The sequence below is a fragment of the Cebus imitator genome, unplaced genomic scaffold (assembly GCF_001604975.1).
Source record: "Cebus imitator isolate Cc_AM_T3 unplaced genomic scaffold, Cebus_imitator-1.0 Scaffold17, whole genome shotgun sequence".
Lineage (NCBI taxonomy): Eukaryota > Metazoa > Chordata > Mammalia > Primates > Cebidae > Cebus > Cebus imitator.
In genome coordinates, this window is record NW_016107332.1 from 60,044 (window position 1) to 80,114 (window position 20,071).

General features: G+C 32.5%; 1 protein-coding gene across 4 annotated transcripts in view; it reads right to left on the reverse strand.

The window, feature by feature from the left end:
- Nucleotides 1-20,071, reverse strand: part of LOC108289427 (TBC domain-containing protein kinase-like protein) — a 114,151-nt gene that overhangs the window by 59,573 nt on the left and 34,507 nt on the right. For 2 of the 4 annotated variants that reach the window (XM_017508856.2, XM_037731615.1), the window contains exons 4-6: nt 14,707-14,793; nt 3,056-3,170; nt 1,418-1,491 (exon numbers count right to left, since the gene is read on the reverse strand). In XM_017508856.2, coding sequence (XP_017364345.2) covers nt 1,418-1,491; nt 3,056-3,170; nt 14,707-14,793 — 276 coding nt within the window. The remainder of the gene's footprint in view (nt 1-1,417; nt 1,492-3,055; nt 3,171-14,706; nt 14,794-20,071) is intronic. The other 2 variants (XM_017508862.2, XM_017508874.2) reach the window with 1 other exon arrangement.

The following is a 20,071-nucleotide window of genomic DNA, read 5'->3' on the forward strand; positions in this document are numbered from 1 at the left end:
AACAGAAACTTCTCCCACTAAACAATGAGCTTCTTGGGGACAGAAAGCAATCTTATTTTTGTAAAACCAACAAGCAGAAGAAAAATTGCTCAATAAATGTTTCCTCACTGACAAAAGTCTAAATTTATTATCTATATGTCTTAATAGTAAGACACAGGTTATGAATTTAACAAAAAGTTTAATTCAGAAAACTATAATTTGAGTTATAAAGAAAAAAGGGCAAGTTATGTATGAGGTGGACTAAAAAAAAATCAAATTAAGTTTTTAAGTAACATTCTGTTTCAAAAAGACACTCCATGACTCCATATTACAATTCTTAGTAATGGTGTGATAGAACTGATTTTTGGAAGCCCGAAGAGGAAAACTCAAATGCATACTATGAAAAAACAGCCACACTACAATTGAAAAAATATGATTAAGGTCTTTAGGTTAGATGATATTACTCCATCAAGTTTAGTTTCCTTATTTTGACAACTGTTCTGAGGTCAAGTAAAATAAAAGTCCTTCTTTTAGAAAATACAAACTGAAGTACTTAAAGTGTTATTATGTACATTAATTACTATTAAGCGATTCTAAAAAACAATCATTGTACACATACACACATGTATATTCAGAGAAAAAGACAGAAAAGCAAATGTAGTGAAACGTTAACATTTGGAGAAGCTAATGAAGGGTATAGAGGAATTCTTTATGCTATTTTTGTAACTATTTTGTCTAAAACAGTGTCAACTTAAATCTTTAGAAAAGAAAGTAATTATATTATGAAAATATCTAAAAGCAACCACACAAATATAACACAAATATCTTTATCAGAAACAACTACTTGAATATCTACGAAACAACCTTCCATTTCTTTTGTGGAGGGCAAATTACATCTACAATTCCATACTAAAAGTGCTTAAATAAAACTTTTTGAACTTAAATATAGACTTTCAGGTATGGAATTTATCTCTAATATCCACAGTGATTCAACTTGAGTCTTAATATACAATTATATTTTAGAGAAAAGGGGATTAAACATGAAACACTAAATTGAAAGTAATGTGAGAGTAATGTTTTTCAGTCTCTTGATGCACACACATTATCATTAATTGAGAATCTAGTTGTCCTTCTTGCCTTAAGTTGATTTGATTCTGAATGAAATATAGATAATTAGGAAATTTATAATGTAAGGAAGGTTAACACTGTTAGCTTCTCTGCCAGTTCAATGAATGATCAACATCAAGGATCTATAGATGCTGGGAAAAAACTCATTGTCTACTCATTTAAAAAGCATATGGAAAAAAAGAGGCATTAATTTTAAAAAAGCTGTTTTCATGTCAAAAAGGAATATCAAATATAATTAACAAAATATACATGTTAACAAAGGTTACAAAATTTAAAAAGAAACTCAAAATAGAGGAAAACATACTCTTACCCTATTGGGAAATCAACATCATCACCATAAGCTGTCATGTGATAAAGTCCAAATTTAGCCAATTTAATGTGTCCCTACAATAATAAAGAGAAAAAACACTATCAAATGTTTTAGTATAATTGGCAAGGAAAATTATCATTATACATTTTATAACTAAAGAAACCATTATAAAACAATATTTTATCAAAATACCACTATAAAAGATTTGTTTTAAAAACACAATTTTATAAAAAACTATCTGCCAATATTTAGTCTGCTTTACATTCATTAAATATGCACATAGGCATATGTACACATATATTCAAAATGACAGTTGACATTTTTCTTTAGTATTTTTGCTGTTGCACTGTCTAATTATTTCAAAAAGTTATTTAAAACAAAAAGGCAAAAATGTTTTCATCTGTCTTGAAACCCTGGTTAGAATGTTTTGTGGTAATTTTCACAAGGGAAATTTTTTTCCACAGAATTGCAAGTCCATTTGTAGTTACAATTTAACTGTGAAATAGGAAAATTTAACTTGGAAAGATCAGTTCAAAAATCATCAAGATTTTGGTGAATCTGCTATATTGTTTGGGAACAAAAATAACTATCATAAGTATGAGGTTCTTAATAAGTGACAAATATAACTTTATGTCTTTTAAGTTTTTTCCCTTTTAATTTATAAGACTTTGAAAATACTAAGTTATCTTAAAATTTGTATGTCTTCTCAAGAACATTATTTCCATGTATTATAAAATATTTATATTTAAAAACAGCTTGGATTGATATGGCAATGATTCTTTACTGCCACAAATTTGAAATTAATGAGTACAATTTTCACTTTTGCTGTTTGTGTATTTGTTTTGTAGAGACAGGGTCTCACTCTGTCATCCAGGCTGGAATGCAGTGGTATGATCATAGCTCACTGCAGCCTCAAACTCCTGGGCTCGGCAACGCTGTCATCTCAGCCTCCCAAGTATTGATTTGGTAAAAGAACCAGAAAACAAGTATAATCCTACTAATACAGCAGATAATGCCCATGAAAAAATTTCTTTTAAGTTGTTTTTATATATTTTGTGAAGAAAAATAAAATTACAGTTATTCTTGAAAATATACAATCTTGCTTTCCATAATTCTCTTAGAAAGGTTTACTACCTTCTTCTTAATGCCACGTAAGATTTCCTGTAGGGAGGCAACACTTCAATAGTAAAAGTAGGTAGGTATGAACAGCTGGTATATAAGGAAATAAATAGAAGAGGAAAGGAGGAAGAAAAACAGAGAAAACACAATGCAGTTGGTTTATATAAATAACATTCTAGCAAAAAGAGCCATTTTCTTAAAAATGAAAACAAATTCAGAGAAGAAGTATGTTAGGAAGCCACAAGGCTTTAGAAAAAAGAAGAAAATTTAGAAAACCATAAAGATAGAAAATGAGTCTTTTGGAAGAAAAAATAATCCATGTGAAAGATACACAGATTAAAAAATTTAAAGATTCTTTTTTCAAAAACCACAATTATATCACTTTCATATTGTCTTTTCATTGCGAATATTCTTAAAACATATTCTGATTCTATTGTTCCTCTGATTGAGTAGGCCTGATTCCAGTTGCTTCCAATACCAAACAATATATAAATATTTATTACATGATTTAACAATTACCTTTCGGTCCAACAGGATATTATGAGGAGACAATGCCCTGTGTACTATACCATGTTTGTTCATATACTGCAAGCCCTGAAGAACCTCAAATGCTATGCACAAAACGGTTGAACAGCTACAAAGAAAACAAAAAGTCAAAGTTCAATTACAAAGCAAATAAAGAACTTGATTTAACAAGTGAAATGTGACCTAGTAAAAACATCCAAAAAGTTATATTTTTATTGCTCCTCTTTCATTCTGAGAACATAAAATCTGTATATTTTCTAAAATATCAACCTCTACATATTTTAGATTTTCTGATTATAATGGAATTGATCTGACAAAGAGCCTACCGTTTCCTAAAGGCTACTGTAATTGCAGTATTTGGTCCTTCCAGGGAAGGACTTTAATTTTCAGTGAGTGCAACTAACCTATAGCAGGTTTGGCTTTGCCAAATTATCAGTTAAGTTTCAGACTCACTTATGGCAGAACTAAGTCAATAAAAACTATTCTGCTCCATACAAAATGCCTAAGCCACTAAAAATAATAGTAACAATGTATTTTATGGTATACAGACACTAGCTTATTTTCCATACTCAACTTACAAAGCAACTTTTGGTCATTTATGATTTAGCAAACATTTATCTTTAATTCTTATCCTACCTTCTATGAGCCATCCTTCACACAGATATTCTCCAGTTTCCTTCCCCTTTTCCCTCCTCTCTCTTACCATCCATCTCTCTATTTTTTTTTTTTTTTTCCAATTTGCAAGTCTATTCAAGTAAATTACCTGGAAACAGGTACTATATTTGGGTGAGTATTGCTACTTAGCAGGAGTAAGTAGGATTTGGAGCATGTTTTAATTTTTATCATTACCTCTTTATAAAGTAGGGATTGTTTATTTGCAGACATTGGTGTCTGAATTAAAATTTTTTCCTGTTGGCATTTCTTTTTTTTTTGAAAAGTTTAGATCTCAGAATAAAGTTTAATATTTTTTTTTGAAAAGTTTAAATCTCAGAATAAAGTTTAATAACAAATGTAATATTGATATACAATTAAACTAGCTTTATTAATTATAATTTTTTAATCACGTAGGAAATTTCCGCATATCAACAATATTAACATTTTGGTATATATTTTCCTATCTATCCATTTTTTTTAAGCTTTTCTAAAATCAAATTTGTGTTTGCAGATAGACACTAAATTTTTAAAACCGATACCAGAGATAAAATGGAATCATAAAAAAAAAATCAATCCCAGGCACAATAAAAGGAAAAAAGAAAAAAGAACAGACAGAACAAATAGGAAATGATTAATAGATTTTAATTCAGATATAGCAATAGTTGTATTAAGTATAAATGGTCTCAACTCACAAATTAAAACATAAGGATTGTCTGATTTGATAAGAATTTAAACTCAGCTATACTCAGTCTATAAGAAACCCACACTAAATATAAGATATAGGTTAAAAGGTAAAAAATGGACTAACAGATTGCCCATGGGCTTGAGTTGGGTGGGGGGCAGTGGACTACAAAAGAGTATGGGAAAATTTTGTGGTGTGAGGAAAGTGTTCTGTTCTTGATTTTGATGGTGGTTACATACCTTTGTTTATCAAACTCATTGAACTTTACATTAAACAGGATAAATTTTAAGGTATGTAAATTATACCTTAATAAACCTGACTTAAAAAAAAAACAGTAAATTGAATAAAATTTTTATGAAAATAGTTGCAACTTGATTCACTCTCCTAAATTAAAACCAAAAGAAATAACCAGAGATAAAAGCTAAAATCTATCTCTCTTATCCTAGTTTGACATTCCAGTGGGAATCAGCAATTTTTGTTTTCAATTCTTCTGGTGGTTAGACTTTTACTTACTTAGCATAACTAACTCTTCACTATACAAGAGTATATAGTTGAGGTATTTTCACAACTTTACTATTTTTCTTCCTCAACTCCTTTTCATTAGTTACACTGTTTTACATTATCAAATAATCACAAGCAATTGTTGTTTTCAATTCTTCTGGTGGTTAGACTTTTGCTTAATATAACTAACTCTTCACTCTGCAAGAGGATATGGTTGACATATACAACTTCCCCATTTTTCTGTCCCAACTCATCTGTATTAGTTATATTGTTTTTACATTATCAAATGATATGTAGGATAAAGGAAACCTACACTCCTTTCTCAAAGGTGAAACAAATAAATAAATAGATAATGTTATGTGTAGTGATTAAATGAAGAAAAAAATAAAGTAGAGAAGATATATAACGCGCTCAGGGAAGTCCTCACTGAGAAGGTGATAATTAGGTAGAAATCTACAAGAAGTGATAAAGTCAGGCAGGACTCTGGAAAATGTATGATTCGGACAGAGGGCACAGCAAGCAAGCCCTGAACGAGTATAATATCAGCAGCTCACAAAAATATATTCAGTGCATACAGGAGAATGAGCAAAGAATAAAGTGACAGGAGATAAGCTCAGAGAGGTTGCTACAAGCCAGATGATGCAACGCCCTTTTGGCCACTGTAAGGCCTTTGGCTTTTACTCTGAGAAAGATGGGAAGTGACTGGCACACTGCCATATGATAATAATGATTAACAAATATTTACTGTAGAACTAAGCAGAGAAGGAAATACAAACCTAGGCCATTTAAACCCTCGCTCTCAAGAGAAAATGTCTTAGTCATCAAGATTTAATGGACACCATAATTTTATAACTCTACTTATGAAGATTATCATCAGCTACTATAATTTTTATATCTTATACTATTTTTATATTTTTGTTTAGCTATATCTTGAAAAATTGTTTCATACAGGGAGCACGAGTAGGACATTTTCATGCATGGCTCATCTGAAAATATCTTAATCCTGCCTTTAAACTTGGAAAGAATTACTCCACTGTTTTACAGCATTCTTTATTAATGGCAAGAAGGCTAGTATAAGTCTGATTCCAACTTTGTTGTAGACATCTGTTACTCCTTCCTGGGAAGTTTTGAGAATTATTTTTACTTTATTCCTACAGTTACAAACTTTCAGCCCAGTATGTATAGTATGAGCACATTTGTGCCAGTCAGCATTAAGCATGTCCTTTTAATCTGAAGACTCAAGTGTTCCATTAACATGGAAACATTAACAAGGAAAATTTGATTTGTTATGTCTTTCATTGTTTTCTCTCTTTCTTTCTCTAAGTTGGAACTCTTAGGTAGATGAGAACTGGAACTATTTTTTTTAATTTAATTTTTGTGAGTACATAGTAGATATATATATTTATGGGGTACATGAGTTTTGATATAGGCATGAAATGTGTAATAATCACTCCATGTAAAATGGGGTGTCCCTCAAGTATTTATCCTTTGTGTTATTAAAAATTCAATTCTACTTTCAGTCATTTTAAGATGTACAATTAAATTATTGACTATAATCATCCTGTTGTATTAACTTTTTGTTTTAAGAGAACAGTCTTTAGTCCTACCTATTATAACTTAATTCAAGGGGATAGAGATATTCAGAGAGAGAGAGAGAGAGAGAGAGAGAGAGAGAGAGAGAGAGAGAGAAATCCATTAATTTCTAGGATTTCTATTATGTCCTCTAGTTGTTCCTTGTCGATACTGTTCTTTGGTTATGGATACATCCCTCCTTTGAGTATCTCTGAGAATAGTCAGAACTCTTTTAATGCTGGAAAAACAGTGATATCTTCATTTACTCTGTGGTGAGTACTTCCTCTCCACCCCTTCTCCAGGCTCTGTTTTTCTCAAACTATCTTTTTGCCTCAAATATCTGGTAATCCAATCCCTGGCTGTCAGTCATATTTTGAAGTAAAGGAGTATGTTGATATTCCCCATGATGTGCGTAAAAAAGAAGCAATGAAAGATACTATTTATAAAGAATGCTATTTAAATTGACTGTAAATTATTCCTTTTTATCAAATAAATAATTTCTCCCATATTAAGCTGCCATATCACTGAGTCTTAAACAAATAGGGAATGTGAGAAACAAGCATAATTTGGGGTAAACAGAGTTTTCATAAACATCTTCAAAAAATAAACTGTACAAATGGCAATATCCCAAACTTAAGAAAAATTGTTTGTAACTTACCAATAGTTAAAGAGGTAAGGATTTTATGTAAAAGCACAATTACATTGATAAATATGTGCACATGAAATAAAACAAAGCGTTTCCCTTAAAAACAAAGGAAAATTTTCCGTGGCATTAATAAAATATAAACCTAGTTTTATGAACTCATTTGGCTCTACAAGTCAATTTTAGAGTAGCTTCTCTTGTGCTTGTCTCTCACACAATTTACAGAATCTTAAAAATTGATGCCATATTCTGCTGTGACACTAGAGGACCTCAGCTGCACACTACTTCAATATAGATGTCTTTCTCGTGAAATTAAAACCAAACCTTTAAAGTAATTTTCCCATTGGACAAGTTCTGAAACTACTGAACACAAAGACTACATTTTCTACTTTCTATACTGTGGTTTTGCGATATATTAGATATATTTGTGATATATTAGATATATTGTGATATATTGTGATTATATGTGATATCACATTATATCATATAATGTGATATATGATAGTAAAACTATCATATGTCTAGTAATAGTTAACATGTTATAGTTTAATTGAACATGGAAACTAAAAGAAGATTTAGGATTAAGAGACTGGGATTCACACGGTTAAAGAAAAAAGATACTGACAGGGGACAACAGGACTTTATCCTACACAATTCCCAGGTGAGAACTTGTTAAATAGACAAACCCATCAGTAACCTTGAAAATGTAAAATTATAATTCAAATAAAAAAATATTCTACTCCTTTTGACATTTTCAGTAACTATTGTTACTTCAGGGCCTGGGTGGCTAACATTTACTTTTTCATCATTTTCCCGAACAAATGAACATAAGAACCTTTAGTTACTATCATAAATATGTAAATAAGATGAAAAAGTAGTTTTAAAAATAATAATTGATAACTTCTAATAAAGCAAAATGACATTTGAAGACATTTTTATTTGTATTCAAACATATCAATTGAGTGGTTGTTACTGAATTTGTGGGCCCCATAGATACCAAGAAGAAGAACTGATCTGCACTATCAACAAGCCTACAGTATACTTAGAAAGTCAGATTTACAAACTGATAATTATATATAAGCAATTAACTTAGCAGATATGAATTATTCATCATTTTCCTTTGTCTTCAAAGAAAAATAAAACATAAAAATTCATTTATAACACTGGTGAGACCAAAATAGACCCATAAAAATTGTAAATCTTGGGAAGGTAAGCTTAAAACCTAAAAGAGAAAACCATTATCACCACCACCATCATCACCAAAAACAGACATTAATAGTTTCTAGGTATAAGTCAACTCAGTTGTATTTGGATTTTGAACATGGCTTAATACATTTTCAAATCTATTCAGTTAGTATAATCCCAGGTACATTTTGTTTATCCCTTTCCAGATGTATTTCAAAGGAAATTTACTGTCTATGATTAAATCATCTATAAATCATCTGTAGCTGTTGGTTAAAACATACTGAGGCCAAGATCATGGATTTAGTACTTGTGCAGGCTGAAGGACTTCACATGTTCAGTCACAGGTTTTCATTTAACCCCAGCCAGTACTCCCAAACACAGATAGTTTGTTAAAATGAGACACTGCTCAATCTATATTTACTTAAAACATCCAGATTTTTAACTACAATCTCCTATACTTCTCTGTTCCTCATTTCTGAGAACCTACTCTTTAAGCTCATCAAGACCTTCAGATCCCTCTTCTCTAAGGCTCCTCTATTACCCCAGCCAATCAGCCCCTTTTTGACATCGTTTTTTATTCTGACAGATGTAGTTTGTCATTTAAATAACTTTTTTTGTAAAGACCCTTAATGGCTACTCATTCAATGGCTCTCCCTTGTGGTAGAATTGAACTCCCTTTCTTGACTTCTGACAGTACACAATTGTAGTTTCTTGATTTTATGGTAATTATTTCTATATAGGTTTGTCTTTCCCACTGTATCTTGAGCATGTACTACCTTATTCAAATATGACTCCCTACACCTATCAGTGTCTATAATGTGCATGTTCAATAAATACATATCAAAAATAAGTGTTAAAATACATATATAAAATAACATCACACAATGGGTACAAGGGGCAAAGATAAAGTATTTACCACTAATAGAGTAACATCTCAAGAGAGAATCTATAATCTTTTAGTCAGTCAAGAAAACATAAATTGCTCAAGTTTACCCAATGGCTAACCAAAAAAAAATACTCATTTGCTGAAAATACAACTCGCTTGTCATTTATTTACCGAATGAAGCAGGAATAAATCAGGATATACTGGGTAATAGGATAATCTTGTTAATATCTGTCTAAAATTGTAAATTAGACTAAGTTGTTGAGAGAGATTACTACTGGCCTCAAACTATTAGCTCTTTTAGGTATTTCCAACATTTCCAAGAAGAGATGTTATTCGAATTGCAAGAAATAGAGGCCACGAAAGAGAATGAGAGATCAAGGTTGCTGAGATAGATTTGGAAGTCACTCATGTATAAGTGATAACTAAAACCACATATGCTATTTCCTCAGATCCATTATCCATGATATTTCTAAGGGTCACTCCACAAGCCAAAACACCCATACTGTCAGCTAACCAAGGGAGGAAACACATTTCTGCATTCTACGAGTTCAAGATGTTCTTTCGCCTTATAAAACCTGATCACTCCCACAGAAATTTTCCTTTTGGTTTAAAACATTCCTTACTTGGTATCAGCCTGAGCTAAAATGTTAAGAGAGAGGAAATACAGATGAAATATATTAATAGTTAGCTACTGTGTAATCTAAAAAATGGAGAGGAAAAATAAAATGCTTACTAATGATTAATGTTCAGATAATATTACAAATGTGTAATCCTGTGTTATCTTCAAAGAAACTTTCCTTTATAACTTCAAGACAAAAGAGCTCAACTAGTATATAACTTTTAAAGACTCATTAGTTTATAATTCCAGAATCTGGGGAGGATGCTTCCAATGATGAGCTGGTATCTTTGAGGCTTTTAATTTGACACTTACACTTACTACATTTTGAAGTTTTGTTAAAATACCACAACATTTAACAGAGCAAAAAGAATGAAAAATACAACCGCGTTTCTGGAATTGAAAAAGGAAATAACACACTTCAGTACTAAGCACACGCTTTAGCCTGAAAGGACACCTATCCATGCTAAATTTAAGAATGTATTTACCTCAGATTCAGATGTTTTGAAATGGAAATTGCACTGATAAACTGCTACCTAAAGGCTGTTTTAGAGTAAGTCTAAAAAAAGTAATCAGTCCATCTGACTTTCAGTTGTAAGACTAGGCATATTTTACAATTTAGCTTTAACTTAAAAATAATCAAAATTGAATGCTGTAAGTCTGGAATGTATCTAATTCTCAATGGGATACAATAAATTGGGAAATTAACTTTCCAACTTGAATACAAGATAACTTTTATTCTCAGCAGAAATTAACTTGGTAAGATCAAATACATATGGAAAACATAGTCTAGAGGTTTGAGGTTCAGATACAAAGCAAGGAGGCTCTGTCACTGATTTGTTATGCTTAGACAGTGTTACAATTTCACCCTGCCTCCATCTGCAAATTTATAAAGTAAAAAATATAACACCAAACAGAAGCTAAATTGAGATCAATGAGCTATCGGCCCTGCACAGAATCTTAATCGTCTTAAAAGCAAAACAAAATAAACAAAAAGTCCAAGTCCCCCTCAAAAACCCCAGGGTTTTTCTAAAACTATACAATATATTTTGTTACATCATATGTATATATTCTATAAATTAATAAAGATTGCAAACTAAACTATTCTCCTGACATAACTGAATCAACAGAACAGTTTTCTAACTTCTCTGTGAGAATAAAATCACCATTTGATATACAGGTGTGGAGAGTCTCAAGGTTGGCTGCATATTTCTGCCCCATCAATGTTTTCTTCTCCCAAGCATTTTTTTCTATCCTTGCATAGAAACTTCAAAGCCTCTTTTGTCATCAGTCACTGATACTGGCTGTGCAAACACACTTGATAATAAGTCCAACTTCCCCTACCCTGGCAGAATTTGGGATGTTGGAAGACTGCAACTTTTCTCTAAGACAGAACTTACCATCGCCTATAGTTGGTCAAATCTGTACCCTCTATAACATTTCAAAGTTGTTTTTTAACTTAAAATTAATGTATATATTGCCATATCAAAAAAGGAGAAGCAAATTTCTATTACTGTTCAGAATTTTGATTTGAGACCAATTCATAATTTTAAGTGGACCAATATTTTAGATGACTAATTTATCACTCTATCCATCTCAAATAATGAATGGGAGAGGGCCCGAATAATACGGATTGCTTATTATAGTGTCTTCAAGACAGCGTATTGTAAATAAACGTTTGTCAAACTTAAATGTTCAGTTAAGTAAGTGTTGGTCTGTCTTAAATAACTTATGACCAGTATGACTGCTGAAAACACCCTATTTACTGTGTCCCTTGTATTTGTCAGCAGTTGGGGTGGTAGAGTGATTATATTTAGATCAGAGAATCCAAAAATAGTCAAATTTTGTTTTTCACTACTTCCACTAGACTCCATAACCTTCCTATGATTCATAAATAGGAAGACTGATAAAGCAATATAACACTTTAATAGCCAAAGCTTTGTCTCCAAACATTAATGTAGAATTCCACTGAGTTTTGCTTACCTTATGCACACAAATACTTTTTCCTAAACCAGATCACTTTGAATCAATTAGTTCTATCTATTTCACCTAACCTTGAACTACACTTTCAGTTCTCAATACTATGATATAAGGAAGATCACACCAATTACAGCAAGCTTCACAAAAAAGAGTAAGAAAAAGTTCTTACCTTATATAATTCATAATGACCCAAGAATATGGCATAAAAATTGAAGAACAGCTATCTTTTAATAATTCAGAAAAAAATATAATATTGATAAATATGTATTCTCAATTTTAGGTTCTCCTATGTGTGTTGTTTTCTTATGCAAATCTGCAATCACCTATTTAAACCAGAATCTCTAAGATGGTACCTAATTTAGCTCAAATACTTTAAAACCATTCTTAAGGCTGGGAGTGGTGGGTCATGCCTGTAATCCCAGCACTTTGGGAGGCTGAGGTGAGAGGATCACATGAGGTCAGGAGTTCCAGACCAGACTGGCCAACATGGTGAAACTCCATCTCTACTAAAAATATAAAATTAGCCATGTGTGGTGGTAGGCACCTGTAATCCCAGCTACTTGGGAGGCTGAGGCAGGAGAATCGCTTGAACCCAGGAGGCAGAGGTTGCAGTGGGCCGAGATCACACCACTGCACTCCAGTCTAGGCAACAGACAAGACTCTGTCTCAAAAAACAAAACAAAAAACTGTTCTTAAGTTGTGTAAGTCAGTATCTCATATTGTTCTACAAAGAGCACACTGATTTCTAGGTTTTCCATTACTGGAAGAATTTTAAGAACCTTTTACCAAAAGCAATGGTAAAGAATTATCTTAAGGGCTTGTTAACACAGACACTGCTGGGTTCTATTCCCTGCAATTCTGACATAGTATTTAGGATGAGTCCCAAGAATTTGTATTTCTAATAAGTTCCCAGGTGATCATGATGATAAACCACACTTTGAGAACCACTGTCCTAGAAGGTGAATATAAATGAACCTGTTTCACTTTCAGGTATACAGAAAGGTATAGTATAGAACAAAGATAATAGATTTTAGATTTAAACAAAACAAAGTTTAAATCCCTGGGTTATCTTTTTCCAGCTGTCATCTAATCTCTAAGTATCTTTCTTAATCTTTAAAATGAGGTAATAATAACCACTATTATAGCTATGTGGTGAAATTTAAATATAACATGTTTATAGAGCCTGGCAAAAAGTATGTACTCACTGATGACAAATATTTTTTCAACTAAGAAAATATCTAGGCTTACTCAGCTCCTAAGTCATTGTTTATTTAACTTTTAACTACAGTTAAGGTAATACTGCATATAGCAAAGATGTAATGGAATATATGCAAAGCAAACCAATCACATGCTTAAGTACAGAGTAAAAGTTTAAAATTTAAATCCCAATTATGGGTTCACTTCACTGAATTGTATAGTATGTACAACTGAATGAGCTGGTATTTCTACCTGCCTACAGTAATAGGTTAAAATAGTATCAATGATAAAGATAACCATATCACAACTACTCTAAGTATAGCCCTTTAATAGGTCCATCAACCTTTTGTAATATGCAGATTTTTAAGTCACAAACTTTGTATAGCCCTTTAATAGGTCTACCAACCTTTTGTAATTTACAAATTTTTAAGTCACAAACTTTGTGACTAAAGATTGGATCTGGATAAACGGATGAAAATTCAACCTTTGGCTTTATACAATTATAATCATGACAACGAAATATAAAAGGAATACAATTTAAGATTGTTCCTCTTGAAAAGGAGGAACTTAACTGTGATATTAAATGGGGTGTCTGAATCTTAGCCATAATAAATTTTTCACACAAATAATATATATATCATAGCAATGACTTTGAAACATAAGAAAATAAAACTTTTTTTTCTTGACCTCTTTTCTAAAGCAAATGAATTTTGTTTATAGGGGCAGCAAGTAGAATTGAAATCTAATAGAAAATCTTTTCTGTGTTTGATATAGTATTTTTAGAATAAGTGTCTTTTGTTTGCTGGTTAGCTTGTCTGAAAGGAGGCCCCCAAAAAGATTTGGGCACATCCTAACCCCTGGTACCTCTAAATTTAACCTTATTTAGAAAAAGGGTATTTTCATTTGAGAAAATCATACTGGATTATCCAGGTAGGCTCAAAATCCAATGTCGAGTGTTCTTATAAAAGAGAAACACATAGAAGAGAAGATACACAGAGGAGAAGGTGATGTGAAGATACAGGCAAAGAATGAAGTGATGTGGCCACAAGCCAAAGAAGCCAAGGAATGCCAACAGGCACTAGAAACTGGAAAAGGAACGGAAGGATTTTTTACTGAGAGCCTCCAAAGGGAGTGTGGCCCTGCCAACACAGTAAGTTTTCTGAATTCTGGCCTCCAGAGCTGAGAGGGAATACACTTCTATTATTTTAAGCTACCTAATTTGTTACAGTAGCTAGAGAAAACTAATAAAAAGGTCCAACTTTCTATTACATGTCGTCTTTCAAAATAGCACCCATCCTGTAGATAGAGGCTTTCAAATGCTACCTCATCAGAATACACAGTTATGGCTTGAAGGAGTCTTCATAAATAACAAGACAATCCTATTACTCAGGAAATTCCAAGGGTTTTTGAAGCTCTGGGCCAGGAACTTGGGACAAAGAACAATACACTTTTCATATTATACTAGAAATGCAAATGAAAACTATAGTGAGATACTACTGCATACCCACTAGGAAGTCTATAATCAGAAGATGAAGAATAACAAATGTTGGCAAGGATGTGTAGTAAATGGAACTTTTGTGCATTGCTGGTGGGATAATAAGTGGTACCACTATTCTGGGAAACAGTACGTCAAAAAGGTAAACAGAATTACCATTTGATCCAGAAACTCCATTCCTAGATATATATACATACAAAAGAACTAAAAACAGGTATTCAATCAAATACTTACATATGAATGTTCACGGCAAAATTAGTCGTAACAGCCAAAAGGTAGAAACAATCCAAATGTCCATCAACCCATAAATGGATAAATAAACTATGGTACATACATACAGCAGAAAATTAGTAAATTAGTAAGCAATAAAAACAAATGGATTACTAATACATGCTATAACATGGATGAACATTAAAAACATTATGCTAAGTGAAAGAAACCAGACACAAAAAGTCACATATTGTATAATTCCATTTATATGAAAAGGTCTGAGTAAGGAAATTCAGAGGCAGAAAATCACTTAGTGGTTTCTAGGAGTGGGAAAAGAGAAGTGGAGGGACTGCTCATTCTTTTTGGAGTGATGAAAATGTTCTGGAATTAGACAATGGTGATGGCTGCAAAATCTTGCGAAGGGTCACTGAATTTTCCACTTCAAAAGTGTGAATTTTTAACAGGTGAATTACATCTCAATTTTAAGAATTCAAAATCAGCTGAGCATAGCAGCACTAGCCTGTAATCTCAGTGCTTTGGGAAGCCAACTTGAGAAGAAGATCACTTGAGTCCAGGAATTCAAGACAAGCCTGGGCAACATAGCAAGAGCCCATCTCTACCAAAAATTTTTAAAGTATGTGGGTGTGGTGGTGTGTGTTTGCACTCCCAGCCACTTGGGAGGCTGAGGCAAGATTGCCTGAGCCCAGGCATTAGACATTGAAGTGAGCTATGATCATACCTGGATGACAGAGCAGGACCTTGTCACACATACACACACAAAAAAATTCAAAATCAAAGCAATTTAGATATCGAATAAAGGAGAAAAATCATATAATACTCTCAACAGAGATTCAAAAACGCATTTGACAAAATTAAATACTCACTTCTGATTTTAAAATCCCTCAGTCAATTAGAAATATAAGAGTACCTAACTCAATCTGATAAAGTGTATGTATATGTAAAAACCTTACTGCTAAGACCATACATAAGGTGAAATGCTTAACATTTTCCCCTGAGATTAAAAAAAAAAAAAACAGGAAAGGTTGACCATTCAATATTTGTATTCAGCATTGCAGTGGAGGTCATATCTAGTGAAATAGGTCAAGAACAAGAAACACAAGGGATAAAGATTAAAAGAGAAGTTGTAAATATTTCTATTTAATAATGATATGGTTGTTTATGCAGAAAATCCTAATGAATACACCAAAAAACTATTTCAACTAATAAGTAAATATAATTTAGCAAAGTTACAGAAAAAAGGTTAATATAAAAAATTCACATATTTCTATATACTAAAACTAAATTTTACCTACAATCATATCAAAAACATAAGCTACTTAGGAAGAAATTTAACAAAAGTAATGCAAGAACTCTACATTATAAACTGTAAAATACTGTTGAGACAAATTAAGGAAGATTTAAAAATTTGGAGAGAAACAACATGTTAATCTACTGGAAGACTCAATATTGTTAAAAGGGCTGGACACAGTGGCTCACATCTGTAATCCCAGCACTTTGGGAGGCCAAAGCAGGTGGATCACCTGAGGTCGGGAGTTCGAGACCAGCCCAACCAACACGGACAAACCCTGTCTCTACTAAAAATACAAAATTAGCCAGGCATGGTAGTGCATGCCTGTAATCCCAGCTACTCAGGAGACTGAGGCAGGAGACTTGCTCGAACCCCAGAGGTTGAGGTTGCAGTGACTCAACATTGTGTCATTGCACTCCAGCCTGGGCAACAAGAACCGAACTCTGTCTCAAAAAAATAAATGTGTGTGTGTGTGTGCGTGTGTGTGTGTGTGTGTGTGTTTAACACACCAGTTCTTCCCAAATTGATCCATACATGCACTGCAACCTCAATCAAGATGCCAACAGGACATTTTTAGAAACTGAGAAACCTACTATAAAATTTATATAAAAATGCAAAGAACCAACAATAGCTACAGCATTCCTGAAACAGAAAAAGAAAATTGGAAAATTTATACTTACTGACTTAAAGATTTACTATAAAGCTAGAATAATCAAGATGGTATGATGCTGGCATAAGAATAGAAAAACAGAGCGATGAAATAAAACAAAAAGCTCAGAGACAGATCTATACTTATGTGCTCATTTAATTTTCAATAATGGCATCATAGCAATGCAATCAAAAATGAAAATCTTTTAATATTCAGAGGTAAGGCAACTGGATATCCACATGGCAAAAAGTAATCTGAACACCATATACAAATATTAAATTGAGATGAATCATAGAGCCAGCATAAAATCTAAAACTATAATGATTCTAGAAGAAAATACAAAATATGAGAATATCTTCATGACTTCAGAGTAGGCAAATGTTTCTCAAACAGGATACAAAAAGCAGTAACCACAAAAGAAAATTTTAACACATTAGACTTCATCATAAACAGTAACTTCTAAGCTGGGTGCAGTAGTCCACACTTGTAGTCCCACCTACTTGGGAGGCTGAGGCAGGAAGACTGCTTGAACTCAGAAGTTTGAGACCAGCATGGGTAACACAGTGAGATCATATCTCTAAATACAATAATAATAATAAATTCTGCTCATCAAAATATACCTTTAAAAAATAGGCAAGCTTGGCAGGGCATGGTGACTCACGCCTGCAATCCCAGCACTTTGGGATTGCTGAGGTGGGTGGATCACCTGAGGTCTGAAGTATGAGACCATCCTGGCCAACCAACATGATGAAACCACATCTCTACTAAAAAAAATTAGCCAGCCATGGAGGTGGTTCCCTGTAATCCCAGCTACTCAGGAGACTGAGGCAAGAGAATCGCTTGAACCCAGGAGGCAGAGGTTGCAGTGAGCTGACAGCACGCTGAAGCACTCCAGCCTGGGCAACAGAGTGGGACTCCATTATAAAATAAATAAAATTAAATAAAATATAAAATAAAATGGCAAGCCTAAGAGGCAGAAAATATTTGCAAAAAATATCTAACAATATCTATGTAGAATACAGATAATATACAAAGAATGCCTACAAATCAATAAAATGAAAAAAAACCCACTTAAAAATGACAAAAAATTGAACAAACACAGATTTGACAATATGATTACCTAATAAGCACATGAAAAATACTCAATATCCTTAGAATATCATAGGAATGCAAAGTAAATCTATAATAAATACTACTTTATACCTTCTACAAATGGCTAAAAGTAAAAAACTAAAAGCATTAATTCCTGGCAACAAAGCGGAGTTATAACAATACAAATTATAACTCTTATATATTGTCGGTGAAAATATGTAAACAGTACAACATTTTGGAAAAAGTTTGGTGATTTTTCTATAAAATATTAATCATAAACATGATTAATACCCAATAACACATCAATTCTGCTCAATGTATTTACTCATGAAAAATGAAAACAGAAGGCCACAAAAAAAGACTTGCCAGAGCATTTATAACAGCTTTAGTCATTATAGCCAAAAACCTGGAAATAAAGTTCAGCAAGAGAAAACTGCAAAACAAACTGTGGTATATTTATAAAATGGAATACAACTCAGCAACAAAAAGGAATGATACATGAAGCCACATGGATGAATCTCAGGAATTATGCTGAAAGAACTCTTACACAAAACAGCATATACTGCCTGACTCCAGTATAATAAAGCGCTAAAATAAGCAAAACTTAACCAAGATTAAAATCAGAAACATAGTTCCCTTTGGAAACTGAAGGAGGGGACGTGCAGAGATTTACTGGGAAGGAACATGAGGAAAATTTCTAGGATAATGGCGGTAATCTAGTCTCAATGAATTTAGTTTATAAAAGTATACACATTTGTAAAAAACACATTAAATGTACACTTAAAAAGCTTGTGTACTTCACCAATGTAAATTGTACCTGAAACTAAAACATAAACACAATAGTTAATTGTACACATGCTGAAATATTTAGGAATGAAGTATCCTCATATTGGCAATTACTTTGAAATACATCAAAATAATGATGATTTAATTTAGCTATAATTAAATGTTAAAATGGTTAAAGTTAGTTATAATTAAAATGTTAATTATAAAATCTAGGTATATTGCATAATTATTTCAACTTTACTATGTTTACTATAATTTTTTATAATAAAATAATTGCCAAGAAAAAGTAAGGTGATATGAAGGCATTTTCAGATGACCAAAATCTGTGAGAATTTGTCAGCATCTGACTTGATCTAAAAAAATACAGAACTAAATGAAATTTTTCAGGTAGAAAGAACAGGATACCAAACTTGAATCAAAACAAAGAAATAAAGAGTTCATGGGTGGGGTGCAGTGGCTCACAGCTGCAATCCTAGCACTTTCGGAGGCCGAGGCAGGCAGATTACCTGAATTCAGGAGTTCAAGACCAGCCTGGGCAACATGGCGAAACCCCATCCCTACTAAAAATACAAAAAATTGGCTGGGCATGGTGGTGCCTGCCTGTAATCCAAGCTACTGGGGAGGCTGAGGCCCAAGAATCACTTGAACCCAGGAGGTGGAGGTTGCAGCGAGCAGAGATCATGCCACCGCACTCCAGCCTGGGCAACAGAGGGAGACTGTCTCAAAAAAAAAAAAAGGAGTTCATGAAATGATAAATGCAAAATAATTTTTTCTTCATTTCTCAAGGTCTTTAAAAAAACTTTAATGCCAAAAATAGTACAGATATATGGTGAAATTTATAATATATGCAAAAGTAAATTTAAAATGTAAAATGTATAAAACTACCCAAAAGATGAGAGGAGTAAATAGAAGCATGTCATTATAAGATTCCTACCTTACATATGAATGAGTATAATTAACTAATAAAACACTATGATAAATTGAGAATGCATAATGTAAACTCTATTGCAATAACCCCCCCCAAAAAAAAAACAAAATATAGCTAAGAAGCAAGGATAAAGACAAAATAAAAAGAAACAATAAAAAGCCAACCCCCTCCCCCAAAAAAGTCAAAAAAACAAAATATAGCAAAGAAGCGAAGAGGATAAAGACAAAATAGAATGAAACAACAAAAAAACCTCTGAGTCTTTTGCAGCCTAACTCTAAGCACTTATTCAGTTGTAATCCTTCTACCTTCACACTTCAGTTTAGTAGTTTCTGCTCTTGAGAGAAATCCCAATAGGAATTGTGACTAGTTAATTTAATTACTACTTCTATCTTTTATGGATATAGACAGTACCACAAAATAAAATTCAAAATGTTCCTTTGAAGTCGGGGCAACTCCTAATTACAAATCTCCTACCTGAGTCAATTTACTGAAGTTTTCCTCACTAACTGAAGGAATTGATTGAATAACAGGAAAAATAGTGAGTAAATGAACCTTGTGACAATTCATCAGAAGTTATGCACAGATGATTTTTTAAAAATACTTTTTAATTTTAATCTTTGTGCAT